This window comes from Lates calcarifer, linkage group LG10, assembly GCF_001640805.2.
Source record: "Lates calcarifer isolate ASB-BC8 linkage group LG10, TLL_Latcal_v3, whole genome shotgun sequence".
NCBI classification, from domain to species: Eukaryota; Metazoa; Chordata; class Actinopteri; family Centropomidae; genus Lates; species Lates calcarifer.
This window is the reverse complement of record NC_066842.1, coordinates 23,126,832-23,148,899: the sequence shown is the minus strand read 5'-3', so window position 1 is coordinate 23,148,899 and position 22,068 is coordinate 23,126,832. Positions and strand designations below refer to the sequence as shown.

General features: G+C 40.8%; 1 protein-coding gene and 2 long non-coding RNA genes across 3 annotated transcripts in view; 2 read left to right on the top strand and 1 right to left on the bottom strand.

Moving 5' to 3' along the window:
• LOC108901850 (uncharacterized) overlaps positions 1-5,232 on the bottom strand; it is a 75,509-nt gene extending 70,277 nt beyond the window's left edge. Inside the window, exons 1-3 of the long non-coding RNA XR_007814003.1 lie at positions 5,154-5,232; positions 3,833-3,914; positions 454-610 (exon numbers count right to left, since the gene is read on the bottom strand). This is a non-coding gene — a long non-coding RNA (uncharacterized LOC108901850). The remainder of the gene's footprint in view (positions 1-453; positions 611-3,832; positions 3,915-5,153) is intronic.
• Positions 5,233-9,622: 4,390 nt separating this feature from the next.
• On the top strand, positions 9,623-20,146 carry klhdc4 (kelch domain containing 4). The gene is made up of 13 exons (XM_018703615.2): positions 9,623-9,841; positions 10,205-10,296; positions 11,619-11,697; positions 11,900-11,998; positions 12,377-12,513; positions 12,849-12,941; positions 13,819-13,981; positions 14,091-14,169; positions 14,430-14,638; positions 15,904-16,141; positions 16,235-16,417; positions 17,268-17,402; positions 19,253-20,146. Exons 1-13 carry the CDS (start codon positions 9,743-9,745, stop codon positions 19,423-19,425), a joined length of 1,779 nt encoding a protein of 592 aa, XP_018559131.1. The 5' UTR covers positions 9,623-9,742; the 3' UTR covers positions 19,426-20,146.
• Positions 10,465-11,207, top strand: LOC127142894 (uncharacterized). The gene is made up of 2 exons (XR_007814002.1): positions 10,465-10,603; positions 10,949-11,207. It is a non-coding gene; the product is annotated as an uncharacterized LOC127142894 (long non-coding RNA).
• Positions 20,147-22,068: the final 1,922 nt, after the last annotated feature.

Here is a 22,068-nt window from a genome sequence, read left to right as displayed (position 1 = left end):
AAAATACAATAAATACTGCATATCTGTACGCTGACCTAATACCAGCATGAAAAAAACTCACTGACACAACACTTCCCTGTATCATTATTATCATTCTAATTTCTGTATCTACTGCTACTGTAAATGTCTGTGAGTTTGTGAGTCAAGTGAGTTTTCTGTTTTACCAGGGGAAGATTGTTTTAAATGAGTTGCATTTTACTTTAAATAAACTGGATTTTTACAGCAGAACAGCTGATTATCAGCTAAAAGTTAGCCACGTTATAGCACTTCTACTACAGTGGAACATTCTGGTATTTGGAACCTTTTCATCATTTCCTTTATCACTAACTACACAACAACACAGGAGGATGCACGCAACAGATTTTTATGTTCTAGATAATTATTTACGCAAGTTTTCAAACAACTAAAATACAGGACTGTATAAAGTATGTGTGTGGGTAATGATGTTCTCACAGGGTGAGGTCCTCATTCCATTGCAGCTCTAGATGTCCACTGCGTTTGCCTGTTTTTTTGGTTTCACTGGTCAGACCGTCAGCAGTCACCTCGACGAAGGAGCTGAGCCGAGAGTGGCGGTTTGGCAGCTTGGGAGACTGGGGCTTCGCTGAAACCACTGCATGCACACACACACACACAGAGAGAGAGACACATTAAGGCAAATAGCTATGAAGGAATACATTAAAGAGTGCAGGACTAACTGTAACACTAAATCAGGTATAAATGACAAAAACACAGAGTTACATGGAAGAGAGCTGAGTTAATGTAAAACTGCGACACAAAACACTGTGACTGCGGACATAGTCCAACCGCAATAAGGAAACGCATCTCAATTTGATGTGTATCTTAAAGGTGAAAGGTTTAGCTTTCGTGTCAATAACACTGTGGCTACAATTTCTTTTAATAATGTACTATCTACCTCTGTGCCAGCCAATGAGATGGGGCCACTAAAATTAGGTCATCTGCAAAAACAAGGCCTTAAATTTGAGCAACCAACAGAGGAAACATCCTCACATGAACACGCAAAGACAAACATATTACTGCAGTAGTTAAAGGATACTGATTTCTGGTTCTGGCAGTATCACTGTCACCACAATATACAGTAAGTACACAAGACAGACAATTCACAATTTGTTTTTTTGTCGACTTCCTTTGTGCATGGCCTTGTGGGAAAATAGTGCTGATAAACAGAATCATGTTTTTCAGTATTCATACTTGATGGTTTTGAGTTTATACCTCATATTGACATTTATCCCATGTGGACACAAGACACACACTAAACTTGCTTAGAATAAACATGTTGTATGGATTTGAGACACAACCTGGGTTTTCTCTGACAGGGAAAGCAAAAAGAGAAATATAAACACTGCCCTCTAGCGGAAGAAAGAAAAACATCTGTGGTCCCACTTTCAGTTATTTTCATTAGACTTTTTCAGGACCTTCATTAGAGTGCATCCACAGTCTAAAAATTCGACTGTTTACCAGTTTGTTTATGCTGTGATTCAGTTTCCCCAACAGCTGAACTTTAACTACCTTCATGAAACAAGTTGTGCAGCTGTTACAGTAAACTCACATACAATGAAACTCCCTGCAATGAAACTCTGCATTTTGAGCTGTTTTTTATTTTATCTCGGCTCCACTGGGAGCTGTGGAAGTGGGTTAAAAAGTCTACAGCTGGGCTTAGACAGGCTTAGTGTCTTTGAATTTTTGTGGGCCTGCTGAGAATCTTGTTACAGCATGTGCCAGTCATACAAGAGCCGATTCGTTCATCCTGAATCACAGCCTGGCGGTGTTACTCGTTGTACGTCTGATCAGGACAAGTGGTTGGATGAATAAATGTTGACAGAGAAAAAGGCTTCTATCTGTACCTCTTCCTGTATCAGCAGATCTGTGGCGGCTAAGACGAGCTGACAATCCCTGTACTCATAAACATCTGGAAAAATAAAATGTGACTCATTCACAGTCATCTGAAGAGGAGAAGGAAATGACACAGAGAGATGGAAATGGAAGAATCAAAAGAAGGTTTGAACAGAGTGAGAGGAGGCGGAGGAGTGGAGAAAAGGTAGACAGTGGTCGAGAGCAGATCAATAGAGAGGGAAATGAGGAGGTGAGTCAGAGCTCAAACTATCAACAGCGAAAGTCACTGAGAGGTTGTGACTGAACTGTGACTGAGTAAAATAAGACTAGTTGTGTAGAGGAGAGGGAGTAGAAAGGAAGACCTTGGTCACATTGTAGGAAAACACAAGGCTGATGTGAGACATAGACACAAAAATCACCAATGTAGTAGAATAAAACCTAAATATACTGAAGTATTAAATGACTTGAACTGTATTTCATTTTCACCTGTTATGACAACATTGCACTCATCAAGGTAACCAAGAGTGTAGGGTACCTCCCATCACACAACTGTTGTGGGTGGTGCATGGAGAACAACCTCAGGCAACCAACCAAACATAATATACTTTATTATGACCTTATGGCTCCTGCTTTGTCTTATCTACAGATACAGTTTCATTTTAATAATAATCTCAACTGGCCATTGAATCATCAACATGTACAGTATGGGACAGGCCTAATTAAGGCAATTTGTGTCTTATTCAAAGCAACATTATGGAACTATTTTACTTTAAAAAAAACAGCTTCAAAATCATTTTGACAATACACTGATATCCATGTGTTTGTTAGAGCATTTCCTGCTGCAGACGGAGAAGGGGATCATGGTAATATAAACCATTGGGCTGTGTTCAGTGAGTGGGACTAGACAGTCAGAGTTCATCATTTTTTTTTTTTTTAAGACACTCCTATTTGGAGCGATTACTAAATCAGATTTGTATGAAAATCAATCAAAAATTGTGATTTTACATCAGTCTAATGCAACATTTGTTTTTCCTGTGTGACTTGATGACAGGATGACAGCTTGACAGCTTGACAGACGTGATGGCAGTGCTGAGCTGATGGACAGAAAAGTCTTCATTATTTAGGATGTTGCTTCGATACAAACAAAAGTTGGAGTAATGTAACTGTAAACATTTAAAGGGTCTGAACAGAGCCATTAATGGTGTTGTGAGCTGCCTGACCCTCATAATGTGTGATCATTTTAGTCTCTGCAAACTCACATGATCCTGGGTCTTACATTTTTGCCAATGATTCAGTTCAAACAGGTGACTTGTTTGAGCTGGAACAGGTTAATGAAACACAACAAAGAAATCTGATCAGAGGAAGTGATCAAACTCAAGCATCAGTGCTTCTAATGTAAGAATAACTGGATGATGACTAGCTAAAATTTTACTGTCATCTGTTGAACAGTGACAGTGATGACACAGTGGATGTCACAGGTCACACAAGAATAAGAGTCAAAATGCAGCATAAGTAAATGAAGACTTAACTGACACAGTCTGAATTGTCCTAATGTCCTTCACTTTTTATAAATCCCATGACACTGCTACACATCCTGCCTGAACAAAGCCTGAACAGCAGGTTAGCTGTGTAAACCAACTGAAGAATGGCTGTAAAATGGCCTTCTGACCACTAGTAATGAGTGTAAAACTGACTAGCACAACATAGACTGTGAGGTGTCAGATTGACACATTGTTTTCATAGGAAGGAAGGAAGGAAGGAGGGAAGTAGCTAAAAATGTACATAAAGAAACTTTCATGATATCTTAATGTTATGATAGATGGACAGATTTGACTTCATGCTGCCTCGCACGTAGAGGTAGGCAGATGAAGAAAAGAGAGGCATCGGAGAGAAACTAAAGAGAATGTGTTTACTCATCTGGAGACAATTTCTGACATTAAGCTCCAGTCAGTAAATATGATGAACAAAAAAAGATAATTACCTTTCAGGATCAGCTGAGACTTTTCAGTGGCCTGGGCCCCAGCAGGTCTGCTCACACTGGCTGCTGCCATGACATCACAGCTCTGAAACAACCACAAACACACACAATATTACAACACACTGCATCACATTATCAGAACAAACTGTACACACAAACGTAAGAAGCATGACATGTATATTTAACAACCTGAGCAAATACATTTCAATAACAGCAGAGATTTTACCCCCCAGTCAGCCAAGACTTTCATCAGACCCTGTCAACATCACCTTGAGCAAAGTCAGAGATGTCGCCTGCTGGATTTAATGCAAAGAGACCTGCATATGTGAGACGCTACACAGCAAAACTGAGCTCTGGTCTGAAGCTAGAGTTTGTACTGATTTTTACTGTGTACATCAAGAAGAGATCCTGACCCCTAAACCTGGTTTGTGGAAGGGATCCTCATCATGTCATCAGTGTAACATTTCCTGCTGCAGCACCAAGGTGACTGCTGTTGGCACCTCAGTCTGAGACCAGAAAGAACCCGACAGAACACGGACAGATGTGACCTGGTCATAATCAATGCGAATAATTAAGAGATGTATTAATCAAAGGGACACCTGAGATCTGTCTCCGGGCTGCAGACAAACAGATGAAAGCGATCACAACAGCATCTTCAGCCAACCTTTGAATTAAACTGACCGGCTACGCAGCGTTACTTAGATCCGCTGCTCAGTGGATCCTGGTTAAAATTCTTAACGACTAATAAAGATTTAACTGGCACCCTGCTAAACACATCTTATTGTCCCCGTATTTAAATACCCTTGGCTGCTGCGCACAAAACACAAACACGGAAGATGATCAAGGTATTTGTATGCATCACTGTCAAGCCAAGCTAAGACAGCATTGCCACTTCCGGTCAATTTTTCCAAACTAAAACTCACCTGGTAAATTTAGCGATGTTGCAACATGTTATGACTAATAGATTACACGTAAAAGATACCGCACGCTATTATTACTGAATGGAAAATAGCATTACGTAGCTCCCCACTCAGTAGAATACCTCTTTTCCTCGCAATGTGACCGTTTTTAACATTTCTTTTGAAGGTGAAGTCACTACATGTCCGGTCCGAGGTGGCTAACTCTCGCTGCCTTGTTCTGGATGAAGCTAACTGTTAGCGAGCGAGCTTCGTATGGGGATCTCGTAAAAGGACATGCCGATAAAACCTGTTCTCATCACCTGACAACAATTAAAGCAGCACTGATAGTAACGTGGTTCATGTCAGAACAGGCTGTATCCATTGACACGTTAACAAATTAAGTTAAAATGTAATCTTCCCCGTACCTTTTTCAGCTGTGCTCCGTGCTCTGTCGCTAACGAACTTTCATTTCCGCCTCAGTGACAATACCACGTGACCCTAGGTATGTTTTTTTTCATTGCACAAAGGATTGTGGGTCATAAATAATGGTAAACATCATCACTTTATTATCTCTATTAAAAAAATAAAGCAGCACTTTACAATAACATCTATGGTAAATAATAATAATAGTAATAAATATTAAAGCAAAAAAAATGTATCAAATGTCTATCACATTCTTGACTACAGCAATTTATTTTCTGCTTTATTTTTAGGCAGCAGAACGAGCTGAAAACGCAGCACTGATTAACTGTATCAAAACATGAAGTTCTTGAGACCTGTGTGTTGTCTCCTTCCACATCCAGGAGACACAGAGCAACATTAGCATTCGTTCACTGAGGTCTCCTCACAGCTCTGTTTGGTCTCCATCTCCTCAGGAAATATCTGGCTTTTTAGCTTCAACATGCTCCACTATGTTCACCAGCCAGTGCTGAAAACAGCTTCCTGCTGCAGCTGGAAACAGGGTTGATAAGAGTGGAATTTGCAAACCGAAAAAAAAAAAAAACCCTCCAAAACTATGAGTAACCCCTTTAAACATAATCAAATGAGCCATTGTTAATATAACAATATTTATTAGAGCAATGATGTAAATTATGATACACACAGATTAGTTGAGAGCTGAAGTATTGTTGTATTTTTCACAGGAAAATTGTTTATGGGCCTCCTTTAACTGTAATTTCATAAGGAAAACATGTACCAAATTGAAAACACAATAAAAACATGCCAACACTTTGTGAGTTAGTAATAAATCACCTCACAATGTTTGATGTGGGATGTGAGGAGCTGTGGCCTCCAATAGACACTACCCCCAGCCAAGTGGCATTCAGCTGGGACCTGATGTCCTTTAATGTCCTTTGATGCTGCGGTGCATTGGATGTTCAAATGTGACCTGTCACATCCGCAGACATATGACACATGTCCACAGAGATGCTCCCACCTTTGCCCTCTCTCTACAGCTATTCCCCATGACCCTCCAACAGAGCCACAGAGCTCTGTGAGGAAGAATGAGATGAGGCTTACCTATAGCTGTCCAGGTTGGCATCACCACAGTTATGGCAACAACAATTCAATCACCAGAATCACTGATATCAGGCCCCACTGACATCTGTTTTAATTGGAATATATCATTATATTGAAGAAACAGTCCATATGAAGGGTGTTGACAGCATGTTCTGAGGATTATCCACAGTAACAGAAACACTGTTTCTGGTAAGATGTGTTGCTGTTGAATTCTAAGCCACTACAGTGCCATGGCTCTAAGGATGGCAGTGTTAGTTTGACTGACCTCTCTCAGCAACTACTGAACACCTCTGTCTGTGATGGTCTCCTGATGTTTTCTCTAGCACCACCTTGAGGTTGACACTTTGCCTGATTTTACATCTAATAACTCCCAGGGGTCAGTGCATCCTTTGACAACAGACTGTCCAGTGGTGAAGATTGTAGTGTCTCAGTGTCTGAGATATACTTGTTGCAAACTGCTTATTCAGAGAAGAAGCTAACTATGACCTTGTCCTCATTTCAGTTCAGGAAGGACTAGTGAAGCAGATTCTTTCATGTTTCTCATGATAGAGAAATGGTCGTTTGCTGACTGTCCTGCATGCTGCCCTGTCTTTCGTTCGCAAACTGTTGTTGCGCTGCCCTGTGTGATGTGTTCTGTCTGTGTTTGCTGCTGGAAACATAATTTCCCCGAGGGAGTCATCCCAAAGGGATCAATAAAGTCTGTCTAAGTCTAAGTCTGAGTCTAAGTCATGTGTGGAGTCTGTTTCCAGGGCCCAGAATAAATACATGAAGTTAATCAGAGACTGACCAGAGCCAGTGTTTCTTCATTCATGTCAACTCAGTTTTATTGATATAGCACCAAATCATAGCAGAAGTTATCTCAGGAAATTTTTCATGTAGGGCTCATTTACACAATTTATTCAACAACGGCTTATTTTTGGATTGGGTCAAAATTTGTACTTAACATCCTAGAAACTCTGAGGATAAGTTGAAACATGTATTCATCTAAACAGTTGCTGCTGAATATTTTTGAGATATGATTGTATTCTTCATTTTACTATATGAAAGCATTGTTTTGTTGTTGTACAATAATTTTGTTTCAAAATATTCTGTTTCTGAACATATTCTGAATTATGTACTTGAAATTAAGAGGTGCCAGTAACTTTAACCAGGACTGTATATGTGTACTGGTCAAACTCAACTTTCTGGAGGATGGTTGAATTTTTCTCAGTGCTGTTACCAAAACTCATGTGTCATTTAAAAAGCATGTTTAAAAATATGACAATGAATTCTTTTGTTTTCCTCTCCGGAAAGTGATATTCATCTTTATTTAAAAAAAAAAAACACACAATTCTATAACAGGAAATGAACACTGGGTAACAGGAATGTGTGTGTGTGTGTGTGAGAGAGAGAGAGAGAGAGAAAGAGAGAGAGATTTCTGTGTTGAAGTGATGTGCTATGTGCTTGTTCTTCTCCGCCGCAAAGGAGGTGGAAAAAGAAAACGGGGGAGAGAGAGGGAGGAAGAAAGGGGAGCAAAAGAGAGGAGAGAGAGAGAAAGAGGGAGAGACAGAGGGTCACTGGGTCTTGTACGTAAGCAGTCTCTGTGGGCCCCCTTCAGGACTGATGTTAGTCTCTTAACCTGCTTATAGCCTAACATGCAGTAAAACAGGCTACAGCTACAATGCTGATTCATTTATGATACTGACTGTTATACAGTGGAAATATGCACCAAGCCTGGCTGCCTGCCTTCAACCAAAACAAAACCAAACTGCTGCTATCAGTTTAAACCATTAACTTGTATTAGTTGTGCTCTCCTTTCTTCACCCTCACCTTTCAAAGAAATCCATCACAAGCTGTTTACCCTCAGTTTACGTTAAGTTTCTTTCCCTTTCCTTCTGTCTTTTCTTTTTCAGAATCCTGATTTTGCTTTATTGGTGAAAGACATGATTCCACAAAATACCAAACAACAACAACAACAACCACACAACACCAACAAACAGATGGAGGCAGTAGTATTCCAGCAGCTCCTGTACTCTGTACCGGAAAATTCCAGTTTTTGTTTTTTGGAGTCTGGTAGTGATATACAGGAATGTTTTTAGACAAACAAAAAGGATCTTACTCTTTAATTAAAAGCTCTATCTCTGTAGGAATCCTAACCATAATGTTGTCAGACACTTATGATAACAAGACTGAAGATAAGGAAACAGATGATTGGCCTGTTATCTGGAGAGCCAGGGAACTGGAGACCTCAGGCAGGTTACTCAGAGACCGGAGAGCCCAGCGGAGGTGCTCGGGAGGACGGCTCGGAGACTTGACAGCCTGGCAGACGCTGGGGGAAAAGGAGGACCCCCCCCCCCGGAAGCTCAGCAGGGGGGCAGCAGTGAAGGCAGGTCTCCACAGGATACCAAAGGCGGAAATGAAGGGAATGAAGAGCAGGGACCAACTGGGACTAGTGCTTGGAATCGGCCAGGCCGCTGAGAAGAGACAAGGGGCCAGAGTCAGATCAAACCACCGACTGGTGGACTCAGTCTGTCCACTGACAGAGGACCAGACACAGACTGGACCTTGACATTGAAGCAGATGAGACATTAGCTAGGATGATCAACTCAGAGGAGGAGTGGTAGTCAACTGTGGTAGTCAACACTGAAACAGATTGGTTTCGCTCTGTGACATTGCTCACACACTGAGGATAAATGGACACATGCATTTAAACATGGCCAGCTAAATAACTAATCATCATCATCAGAATCATCACCATCAGCACCATTAGCTTCACTCCCTGCTAGATTTTCATATCTATATAAAACCTAGGGTGGGATCTTGTCTTGTGGATCTTTATGTGTGTTCATTTGTGTTGCTTCATGATATACTGTTTGTGGAAATGCTTAGAATTGCCCTCAATGAATAAGTTATACCTTCCAAAGCTAAGCCACGTCATTTAGCAAAAAAAAATGTTAAATTCAAACAAACAAAAAAAATCTATAAGAAAATCTGTGCATACTGAACGTGCCACACATAGAACATTGGATCAAGATCTGGTCAAAATGCCCTCACCTTATTTCTCCATTAGTGAGTTATATTAGTCCAGTTATTAGCCACTCTCTTAGCTACACCTGGGCAATCTAAAGCAACAGCATTACAGTCATCGTAACAGTAAACTTTGTGGCAGAATGGTTGTATTGGATTGCATTAGAAAGCACAAGTGAACCTTAAAAAGTGGACACTGAGTACTCTCTTACATATACACACGTATGTATATGTATATGGCTGCTTGTTGCTACTATCAGGCCTATGAGAAAACGAGTTCATCATTTTGGATGGTGCCATGCGGCTTTGTGCTCCGCTAGACGGCGCTGTTGCATTTCCACACTGCTCTTAGGCCGAGTTTGTTGCCGGAAGTAAATCTCACTTGTCAGAGGAAAGGCATTGGCGTGCGAGTTTGTTTCCATGTGGCACCGAATTCATTCAAATAACTGATAAAAGAACTAGGGACCTTTGTCATTACATCCCAACTACAATGGGCAAAAAAGGCAAGAAAGAGAAGAAGGTGAAGGGAGCGGAGAAAACAGCAGCCAAAATGGAGAAAAAGGTTTCCAAGAGGTCCAAACGAGAGGAGGTACCGTGACTAACCTGAACTAAATGTTTAACGTTGAATATTAATATTTGTTCTTTTGCTAGGCTATGTCACAAAGATGACCTAACGTTTAGCTTTGTAGCTTGTTGTTAGTCTTAAATGACGATTAATATGGCGTGAGAACTATTTCAGCTCTATGTCCTGCTCACTAAATTGTTTAATACAATGTACTAATTAACATTCAACTTCCAGTCTAAATTAGTGCGAAGTAACACAACTGTCATAACAACATTGCTTGGACCCACAACATCAGCTACTTTCTGAAAGCCAATTCCAGCCTTGTGTGTTTGCGCTTCTTACATTACCTTTCGTTTTTCCCTTCTTTCTTCCTTCTCCTGTCTCCAGGAGGATCTGGAGGCTCTGATAGCTGAGTTTCAGCATCTGGATGCAAAAAAGACCCAGGTGGTAGAGACGACATGTTCACCTCCATCACCAAGGTGAAGAACGTGGGACATTTGTCATTCAGCCAAGTGAAATACACAGACATGACATATCAGCAGCTCACATACAACAGTGTTCATGAGTGCTGGCATAACATAAAACCTTGAAACCAGTAACTGATGGGTAAAACAGATAATCAGCTGACACACTGTGAGCATTTAACAGTTTGATAGTATAAAAGAAAATGCTATTTCTTATTCTGTTAGACCTGGCCTTTGGACATCTTAATCTCCATCGAGAGGGGAGAAATTTGCCATCTTCAGATTTAACAGACCAAGTAGAGTAGAAGTAGAAGTTGTAGACGTTGTAGACTAGTAAAGTGAGTTTTCCACAAACTCCAAACCAGTTCAGCTTCCAAAGGATGTGCAGTTGGTGCTGGGCTGTAAAAATTCAATTCAATTCAATTCAATTCAATTCAATTTTATTTATATAGCGTTAAATCACAACAAAAGTGATCTCAAAGCTCAAAGATCTCAAAGCACTTTTCATGGTCTAGACCATACTCTTTAAAATAGGTATTTACAGAGAGAGACCCAACAGTTCCCATCATGAGCAAGTACTAGGTGACAGTGGTGAGGAAAAACTTCCTTTAAAGCTTGGGTTAAGAAGGAGAGGGGTGGGGGTGGGGGTGGGAGTGGGGGGGGGTAGAGAATAGTGTGAGAAGAACATAGCATAACACGGGTTCCATATAAAATATAAGGTGATGCCAATAATACAGTAATAGTAACGATGATAGCAATAATTAAAGTATTAACTGCTAACGTAGCACTAAAACTAATAGCAGTATAAGTAATTTCTAATTCTAGCAGCAGGTGTTGAGTGGAGTTGTAGGAGCAGCAGGAGACTTGTCATCGCAGATCAGACTCTACAGCTCCAGAGGAAGAAATACCTGCAGAAAGAGACAGAAGAGGAGACAGAGACGGAAGAGCACAATACTAAATAGCTTAATACTGTTTATCAGCACGAAACACAGAGTACAGCTAAGGCAGATTGAAATGTAATGAAAATTTTGATCTGATAATTTTTTCTTTTTTTTTTTTCTCATTGCAATCCATGCCACAGTTTGTGTTTTTACTCTTAACTGCAAATGTCAACCGGGTGGCACTAGAGGAAAAGTCAGGGGATCAGGATACATCATCTGGTGAGATGTGTACATAATTTCATGGCAGACAAACATTGCCATCCCTGGAGCCATGGCACTAGTGTGACTAAAAAGTAGCTATAATGGAGATAGTAATGTTACACATGAATCACTGCAGTCAGTCATGGTAGGAGAATAGATGTATCTTAGTCTCTGATGTCTCTTCATGCTTTTCAGATTGAATGCGTCACTCTCTGCCCATCCTGAGAAAGATGAACTCATCCTGTTTGGAGGAGAATTCTTCAATGGAAAAAAGGTAGTCAAAAACTTTTCACTTTGGGTGCAGACAGGTCAGGCACGGTCAGCGGTAGTAACGGCAGCTTCTATAAACAATCGCTAACAAAGTTTTAGTTTATATTTAACACAACAGTTTCACTATCATTTACACTGTACAGTCTGTGTATGAAGTGGAGGGTGTGCTCTTTGATACAAATATTGTGTCTGTTTTTTTTTTGCAGACATATCTGTACAATGATCTGTTTTTCTACAACATCAAGAAGAACAGCTGGGTTAAATCAGAGATCCCAAACCCTCCTCCACCACGCTGCTCCCACCAGGTACGCCCTCAAAGATCTGCTAATATTTAAGCTCACATTGAAACATCACAATGGTTTGTTGCTCTGATTTGGAGCCCAGCAGACATAGAATCCTAAATTTTCCACTGTTTTACAGTATTTGATTTACAGTAGCAGATGACATTTTGATTGGACGTCGCTGAATTTGAAATGCGATTGATAATGTGATTCTTCATGTCAGACACAAGGGGGCAGAGTGCTTTAGCACAAACTGGGGAAACTTTGAAACACATCAGCAGTGTCACCATGGCCGGCAACGAAATCTGAGGACATCAGAGCTCCTTGTTTCACTGTGTCTATGCGGTCTTCTTCCTCCCCTTCGTCTCACTCCTTCCTCACTCTTTTCTCTCCTCCCATCAGGCGGTGGTAGTTCCACAGGGTGGGGGCCAGCTCTGGGTGTTTGGGGGAGAGTTTGCCTCTCCAAACGGGGAACAGTTCTACCACTACAAGGACCTTTGGGTGCTACACCTGGCTACACACACCTGGGAGAACATCAAGTATGTGTGCAAGCTCATAAAAACAGATGTAATAATGAACAAAAGGCGGAGGATAAGTGGAAGTAATGGTCAGCAGATTGAATGTGTGAATACAGGGAGCTGAGAGTAACTATAAATACTATTAAATAAAAATGATAGAAATATATAGAATATACATGTATTAGGAAATCCTAATGAATTGAATCTATCATGTAATGTAATATGCAGTTGATTAATTAACTTCATAAAGTTCCAACTTGATCAGGTTGTACAAGTGTGATGTGCTAGGTGTTTGTGTTTTATAACTATAATTTAACAGACAGCAGTACTTAGAAATGACTTGTGTTTTTTTCCAGGGCGCCGGGTGGGCCGTCGGGGCGCAGTGGTCACCGGATGGTCCTCAGCAAGAGACAGCTGCTGTTGTTTGGAGGTTTCCATGAGAGCACCAAGTAGGCAGAAATTACTGATTACTGATTAATAATAAAGAGTAGTTGGTCTGTTTAAATGGGGATGATGGTGGGCAGGTAATATGTTGGTTTGCATGTTCTTGATATCTATAACGAGTGAAGGGAGAGAGCCTCTTTTAAATGATCTTGATCTTGAAGAGACTAATGTAACTCCAATGGAGAACAGTGATTCATGGGGGCATATACAGACTGGCTGCATAAGTATAAAATGTATTAATTAAGTTTAAGTATAACAACAATAATAATACATTTGATTTGAAGTGCCTTTTGTGTAATCCAAGAACACTTTACAAAAAGAAAACAAACAAACAAATAAGAACTAGAATATGTGGAAGTATGATTATAGTTTCATCTATGGTTAAAGCCCCCTGTAAAACTTTGAATATGCACTAAAAATGCCTAGCACCAGAAAAGACACTGTGTCATGAAGTTTGTTGGCCATAAGAAGAATGCAGATTAAAGTCAGGCTTATCCTTGAAGCAGTGAAGCAACTATTTCTCCAGAAACACTGCATATTCAGTCAAACTTAAAGCTGCACAAATCAATATTCTTATATTATTAATGAGTCACATGTCTTTTCATAATGTGAAAGGAGACACCCTGCAGAGAATTATCACCTGACTGCCGTTCCCCTCAGTGATACTGAGTGTTTTAGTGTCTTCATTAAGTTTATTGTTCAGATTACGGTGAGAAAACAGAAACATTGTGTATGCAGTGTGCTGGTATACTCGTGTTTAAGTTTGAATGATTGAACTCTTCCATGTGTGAAATGTGAAGTGGTTTGTCCCCCCTGCAACAAGTCATGATGTCAACACTACTCAAGCTGTTTTCTACCTTTTCTCTCCTGACACCCCCACAGGGATTTTATCTATTACAATGATGTCTACTCTTTCTCCCTGGACACGTTCTCCTGGTCACGCCTCACTCCATCAGGCTCCGCCCCCTCCATGCGCTCTGCCTGTCAGATGACCTCAACACCTGATGGCACAGGTGTCATCATCTATGGGGGATACTCTAAAGTGGTGAGTGTGTGGCTCTGATACTGTAGTTGCATGTCTGCCTCCCCCATTTTGATGATAAATTACTTTCTGTATTGTGGTCGTTCTAATAATTGTGTTTGTGTTTATCTAGAGAGTCAAGAAGGATGTCGAGAAAGGGACCATCCACACCGACATGTTTCTTCTTAAGCGAGAGGGTAAAGACGGCCAAGGTATAAACAAACTTGGTTTCTAGAAACAAAATTATTTAAGACAGTCCAACTTATGAACATTAATAGAAACTTCCCGCTACCATCCTCCCTGTCTGTGTAGGTTCTCAGTCATCTATATCATGGTAGTCTTAAGTGCTAAAGTTGAAGGCAACTGGACTTCTTTTAGGTTTCTTGAAGACCTTTTCCATCCGCAAGGCTCCCTCGGCTCTCAATACTATCCTTCCTGTCTTTTAGTGACTTGTCTTCGTTCTGTCTTCCAGAGAAGTGGACATGGTCTAGGGTGAACCCCTCAGGTAACAAACCCCCTCCTCGCTCTGGTTTCTCCCTGGCTGTGGGCCCTGGGGGGCGGGCAGTGTTGTTTGGCGGGGTTTGCGATGAGGAAGAGGAGGAGATCTTGGAGGGCGACTTCTACAACGACCTGTACCTGTATGACATAGTGAAGAACCGCTGGTTCCCCGGTGTTCTCAGGGTAAGCTCCAAGGCCTTGATTTATCTGCTTCATGAATGAATGTTTGCCAAGTTTATATGGATGAAAGCATCATTTCTCTGGGTAAATGCATCTTAATGTCTTTTTAATGCATGAGGAAAACAATCAGACTTACATTATACTTTATTAGCATGTAGGCCACCCCAACATCAACCATGATAGAAAAAGGACATGTTAGCTGTTGCAAGACAGCTCAGCCATTACTTACAGTTTTCAGGTGATTTTCTTAAGACGTTGTAGATTTGTGTTAAGTCATTTTATTTTGTCATCTTCTCAAATGTGGAAGTTAATTGACACATGACTTTTTCCACAGTAATCTGTCATGTGGTCATTTGATCCCATCCCAGTGTCAGTGCTGGTAATGTAACTGTGCCACATGATGCATCAAACTGTCACTGTGATTACATGTCCTTGTTTGGAATAACCAATAATACTTAGTGGTGATGCATGTTGAGGACTGTTGAATTACAGTTTCTTATTCCATGAGCAATTCTGGATTTTTTTTATGGTAATGCATATATAATTCTATCCGACTGACAGCAACGACCAATCAGGATTAGGGAGTTGGGAGGTCACAATACCAGAAATTTGGTAGTTGGTACCAATATCATTGAAATGTCATGATTCTCTGAAACTCACTCCCCCTGATTTCTGCATACAGATCCAGATGCCTGTTTTTGAGCTGCTTCTATATAGTATAAATATTTTTAGGTTGTTTCCTCCTTTCCCTGTGACACTGTTTGTATACTGGCTCTTTTTTTATCTAAAACTTGGCCTTGATGATCTGCCTCAAACAATTCTTGGTGTGTGTTTTTTTTTTTTTGGAGTGATGCTTTTTTTTCTTGCTAATGGAATCTGTTTTCTTCTGGAAAAAGAGGAAAACCCTGCCAGCTTGTTGTTCAGACTCTTTGCTCTTAGAATTAGGAGAACAGGCTTCACCTTGATGAGTTTCATTCACACATCCATGCACCTTACTTACACCTGATGACACATATTCACCTTTTGCTTACAGGCAATATTTGGAGTTCCTTTTTAAAGTTGGCTGTTGTTCCATTAAATGTTTAAGTGGTGACTGTGATCGTTAATGTGAGTTAAGGTCCGAATACTTTTTGACAGTTTACCTTCATCATTTGTCCTTTACATTTGTTAAATAATGTTCTGAATGGCATCTCTGGCATGTGACCAGATCATTACAGTATGAGGTGCTGCTGAATTGCTCCAACAAATGTTTGTTTCTGTCTGTTCAGGGAAATAAGACAGAGAAGAAGAAACGACGAAGGGGGAAGAAGGGTGGAGCAGAGGGGGAGGGAGCAGAGAAGGAAGAGGAGGGGGAGGAGGCTGCTCCTCAAGGACCCACTGAGGTCATCAAGGAAATCGTCTCTGAGGATGGCACAGTGATGACCATCAAGGAAGTGATCCCTGGAGCTCAGGAGGAGGAGGAGGAGGACGATGAGGAGGAGGAGGAAGAGGAAGAGGAGGAGGATGGCAAGATTCCGCACACGCGCGCACACACACACACACACACACACACACACACACACTAAACTAATAAAAAAAAAATTATCTCCCCATGTTCAGCCTCCAAACCCCTGGTGGAGCCCTGCCCGAGGTCCAATGCCATGGCAACGGTGCGTCAGGGCAAGCTCTTCATATACGGGGGCATGTTTGAAGTTGGTGACCGCCAGTTCACCCTGAATGACTTCTACTGTCTGGACCTCCACAAGATGGACCGGTGGGAGACTCTGATTGAAATGGATCCAAGTGAGTCAGCCAGTATAAAAGACTCTTAAGTAGCAAAAATGATCTTAGATTTACTAAGTGTCACCTCACCAGAGGCCTGTAACTTCAGGTTTAACTCCGGGTCTTCAGTCTTACGACGGCAGTTCACTTCTTAGCAGGGTAAATTGCCATGGTAACTGATGCTGAACAGCTAACCTGCTCCAGGGCAGGTTAACTTCAGAGGATCGGATTAACTAGTGACCAATCAGATCACTGGAAAGCGTCCTCATTTCTGCAGGATCCCAAAAGTAAAGTGAAGTAAAGTGACAATTGACAAAGATTGATAGACATTTTTATAGATCAGTGGAATTGTTTTGCTGTTCCAGTCTTTCCATTAAGTCCACAACAGAGTTAATCACACTAAGTGATCACATACTTACTGTTATATCTTCATTTCACCTTGTTAAATGTCATTTATGAATGTTGCTAGAATCAAACAGGTATGCAGGTGTCAGTGTTACTTCTCATATCATATTAAGTACTTTACTCGTGGTTCTGACAACACTGCTTTTAACTAACAACTCTGCCTCTTTCATGTGAACGTGCTCGGGATATCCTGGGTTGACTTAATGAGTTGATAACCAGCCTTGAATGACCACTTAGCCAGACTGTGGTTGTTAGGTTCAGTGAAGCCAGATAAAGAAAAGATATCCTGGGTAGGTTGAACTTGCTTCATACTGTAGTACAGGCCTCAGGTAGTCTAAAGCAGTCAGTGTGTGTGCTGATTTGTCATGTTTGAGTATCCTCTGACGCAGGAGAGGAGTTGGAGTGATGATAAGATTGGAGAGAGGGGTTTGAGGTTTCATTTGGATTTATGATTCTTTCTCCACAGAGACACAAGAGTGGCTGGAAGAGTCTGAGTCAGAGGACGATGAGGAGGAGGAGGAGGAGGAGGAGGAGGCAAAAGGAGCAGAAGGGGAAGAGGAGGAGGAGGAGTCATCTGAAGAGGAAAGCAAGGATGAGGAAGGCAAGGGATTATTTCACCTCTTTTTTGTCTTGCACTCATTTGTCTCTTTATTGGCTGCTTTACCTTTAAATGTGATTTCTAATGAGCAACAAGCACTGTATCCAGACTAGGATATGCTTGACATTAAACAGATTTTCATATGTGGTATACCACCATTCCAAACACGCACACACATGGTGTCATTAGGAAACTCCAGACACTAATAATTCACCCTTTTATGTAATTCAGTAAAAATATCTATCTTTAATTATTTTCAATAACATAGTAGCTTATCAATGATATTTCGTTGTCAGACTACATGTTGGCCCATGATAAAATTACAAGAAATTGCTATACTGACATCCACACACACATTTGAGTTGGTCTTCAGAACATCCCTCCCCCCACATTTCTGATGCTGGACTGTGGCTGTATATGACAGTTTCCATAACTTTTTGAGACTAATCATCCAACATTCACACCCACTTTACTTCGTGATAGCTCAGCTCTCTCTTTTTCAGTCTTGACGCAATTATTTCAGTTTTCATGTGAACCATTGGCCAGGTATTCCATCTTCTCTCCAGCCTGGCTATTGCATATTAACACTTTTGCCTTTCAGTCATTGCAAGAACTAGTTATTGTCTTGTATAAAGCCAGCCCTTATTTAGGCCACCAGAGAGCGCTAACAAGTTTACTTCTCAGCTGTTTCCAGTTCACTGTATGTCACAATTACCTAAAGGTATCCTGTGGAGTTTTCTTCTTAAATTATCATTCTGTGCTTGTCACCAAAACCTTTAGGTCTAACAAATGTGTTGAATACATTTCTCTTCTCTTTACATCTGTGTTTACTGGCTAGCAGTCTGTTTCTTCACTGCCTAGAGGAATGGCCTGAAACTGGTGGCAGGAAAATATGTTGGGTCGCCACACTTCCTTTTCACATAATGTGCACGTCTGACGCAGTATTGGGAATAATGTGCTCCACGTCATGCTTTGAGCTAAGTGCTAACATCAGTTGCTCACAGTGACAATATGAACGTGCTGATGTTTAGCAGGTATAATGTTTACCTTGTTTTACCATTTCATTTTAGCATCTTAGCATGTTAACGTTTGCTGATTGACACTAAACACAAAATTCATTCGTTTTGTGAAACCAACGTATTGGACAAATGAACGTTTTTACCTGATGATGGTGCTAGACAATAATAAACAAAGTAATTACAATTTATCTTCCAGAGACACTTAATGTTGGTATAAAATTTTATGTCAGTTCATCCACTAGTTGCTGACCAAAGTGGTCAGTAGACAGACAGACAGACAGGTCATCATTGCCATCCCTGGAACCACGCAGCTTGCATGACTAAAATCTAAATTTGTGATCCTTATTAAAAGTTTTGCTGTTGAAAATGAATATTAACCTGAAATTATTATCAGATTATTATCAGATGTTTATAGTTAGCAGTCTCAGAAACACAGTGTTGGCTGAGCTATAATCCAAAAAACACTGAATCTTACATTTCTGACCAATAGAGGTTTTTTTTCCTGGTGTTGTATTTTCTGTGACACACACATGCCAGGTTACCTATGTTGTCTGCTTGTCTGTTAAATTATCTTTCTCTGTAGCTGTGTGTAGCCATATATCTGTGTGTCCCTAAGAGATGTTTGTGGCATTATAATACAAATGATTCAGACATTAGAATGAGACATTAGAATGACTTCTGTAAACAAACTAGCCCACTGGCAGTCTCTACTGACCTCCCTCTGTGCCATCAGACTTGGCAGGAAAACAGCTGAATTACAGCTGTTCTCAGTAAATTTGACCAAGAAACTTTAACATGCATCTTTAACCTTTCTACCTGTCTGTGTGTTTCCAGATGAAGAAGAGCACCCAGCAGTGCAGGAGGGGGAGACCGTGACAGATTACCAGATCCGTACAGAGCAGTACTGGATAGGACTGGCACGAGCTAACATGGGCCCTGATGCCAAGGACAAAAAGGTTGCTAAGGTTGCCCTCGCCATGGCTAAAGTCTTCTATGAAGACCAGTAGTGGAATGTGCCAAACAAGTAACTGTGTGTGTGTGTGTGTGTGTGTGTGTGCGCGCGCGCGTTCATGTGTGTAAAATATTTTTCAGTAATGCAAGTGAAATTTCAAAAGAAACTACTTGCCAGCTGATCAACTGAGATCACAGGTTTTCATTTTCAATAAAATAACAGTTCACTGACTCTACCAAATTATATTTAATGCTGACATGTTTACATCCTGCTGCTGTCAATCATACAGTATGTCAGAACAAGCTGTAAACACTGACACACACTGATCAGCCACTACATTCAAACCACTGACAGGAGAACTGAATAACATTGATTGTTTTGTTACGATACAATGTTCTCCACTGTCAATGTCCCAATGCCAGACACCACAGGACGCTCCCAGAAGTTCCATGTCCATACCCCGGCAGGTAGGTGCCGTTTTGGCACTATGAGGATGGACCCGCACAATATTAGGCAGGTGGTTTTAATGCAGTGGCTGATTGTTGTGTCATCACTGTCACATCCAGCAGATATGGGACAACATTAGCATTTACTCCCAGAAATATAACACTGGTGTCTGAGTGTGTTGTCCTTGGTTTTTATTGTCCTTTTCCACTGTAATAAAGCCCCACATGAAAATGGCAGACTGTATTTTCATAGCAACCACAAGTTTCAATTGGGGGTTTGAGCAAGAAAGTACCGAAAAGTAGTACAGCTCAAATAAAAACATGACTCAATTTTTCTTCCTTTTTCCTCTTCTTTTGTTTACTTTCCTTCCCTATAGCAAGATCCGTAGATGTGATGGTTTGGTGTGCCCCCTGCAGATAGTTAGCAGCAACACATTTCCTTTGTCTTAGTTTTGCTCCTCTACAGCAAGCAAGAAGAGAAAGAGAGGAGACAGTGAGCTGAGCTGAGGAAAGACAGAATCCAGGAATTCTCAATAGATGGGAGGGATGTGAAGGGAAGCAGTGTCAGAGAGAGGAGAAGGTAGAGAGAGAGAGAGCAGGTGAGAAAGATGGGACGAGAAGACAGTGACAGCAGCAGCAGGGACGTGAAAGAGAGAGGAAGAGGAGCGAGGGATGCAGGGAAGGAGGAGGAGGAGATGAGTGCACGATATGTCAGGGAAGACATCAGTCACCGTGCGAGCACCAGCCTTTTCCTCTGTGACCTATTTTATCCTCCATCAGCAAGCTGAACGAGGGATGAGAAGAGGCTGATGAATAATAGAGGAGAAGGAGAGATGGATGAGAATGAGGCTGCCTCCCTCTCCTTCACTTCTCCCTCCTTCACAGCCCCTCTTCCCCTCAATTTTCCCGCGACCCCCTTTTTTATTTTAACTCCGGGACAAAAAAAGACTTTATAAATAACTAAAGAGAAGAGATTTTTTTTTTTGGGTGCATTGCTGACGTGGGGGCACATAGTGTGTAATCGTCAGAGATACGTCAGTCGTGAGTGTGTGTGAGAGGGAGAGAGGGAAAGGAAGAGAGAAACTTGTTGTATGCCAGTGTGAGGTATATTTCTAGCTTTTTCTTAACTTTGTGTATAGAACAGACTGGCAGACTTAGTTTTAATGAGGTCTTTATATATCGGAGGCCTGAATCATTTATGGCTGTGCAGAATTGATCATCCATTCTAAGTGGCCAAAAATGGTGACCCAACATTAAGTTCCCCAGTCTTGTGATCCTTAAGGTGCGCAGTTTCAAGGCACCCTTATGTAATTATGGGCTACCTAGAGGAGTGCCCTTATTGATTGCTTGGCGATGTCACACGCTGTACAGACAGACCAGATGGCGAGCAAACACATTGAGTTGCTAAATAAGGCTGCCTAAAAGAAGCACATTATCTTTCACTTGACTGTTATCATCTGATCTAGTATGGAGACACTGGCCTTTGACATCCATAATGGTTAGAAACCATTTCTATCATGGAGGTTATGGGGCGTTACATAGACAGCGCAGACTGAAACAATAAACATTAAGTAAGTGAAACTACAGACACACTATTGAAAGTATACATACAAGCTTATCAAAGTCACACAGACACACACACACACACATGCCTTTATTGTAAAAAGAAAGAATTCTTTAAATTGTATCTTTTATATTGGTGTAGTGCAGAACTACATTACATGATGTTATGCTTCAAAATGATACACAAGGTCAGAGCTGTATTTCAAAGCTGCTGTAGTTAATTGATCATATATCACATTAATTGATCAAATGACTACATGTCTAAGAAATAGTATAGTATGGCCTTAATTATTATTGAGTTTATATATATATATATATATATATATATATATATAGTAGTAACCCACACTAAAACCATTTAGATAAGTTATTTTATTCTGAAATGGCTGTCAGAACTTCTATAAAAATGTATGATAAGAATTTTTACTTTTGTGTGTGAGTTTTTTTTTTTTACAGTATAATGGCATGTGTAATGACCCAGTAATCATTATCCATGATTGTGTCAGAGCTGTGTTAACTCTAATTGATTATGTTCACATGATGTCATGGATTTGTGAGCATGTACACTTGTGTTACTAACTTACTTCTTACTAACTCTAAATCCTAATCCTTCTCTTGTGGTCAGGAAATCACACTAACCCTACCTCCCTTGCCTGCCCTCTTCTTCACCTGCTCACTGTCTCTCTATC

Excerpts from the sequence above, each read along its gene's own strand:
- klhdc4 (XM_018703615.2), top strand. The coding sequence starts at position 9,743 with ATGGGCAAAAAAGGCAAGAAAGAGAAGAAGGTGAAGGGAGCGGAGAAA. Across the intron at positions 11,698-11,899 it reads AATTCTTCAATGGAAAAAAG|ACATATCTGTACAATGATCT; the intron begins GTAGTCAAAAAC and ends TTTTTTTTGCAG. Across the intron at positions 14,170-14,429 it reads AGAGGGTAAAGACGGCCAAG|AGAAGTGGACATGGTCTAGG; the intron begins GTATAAACAAAC and ends TCTGTCTTCCAG.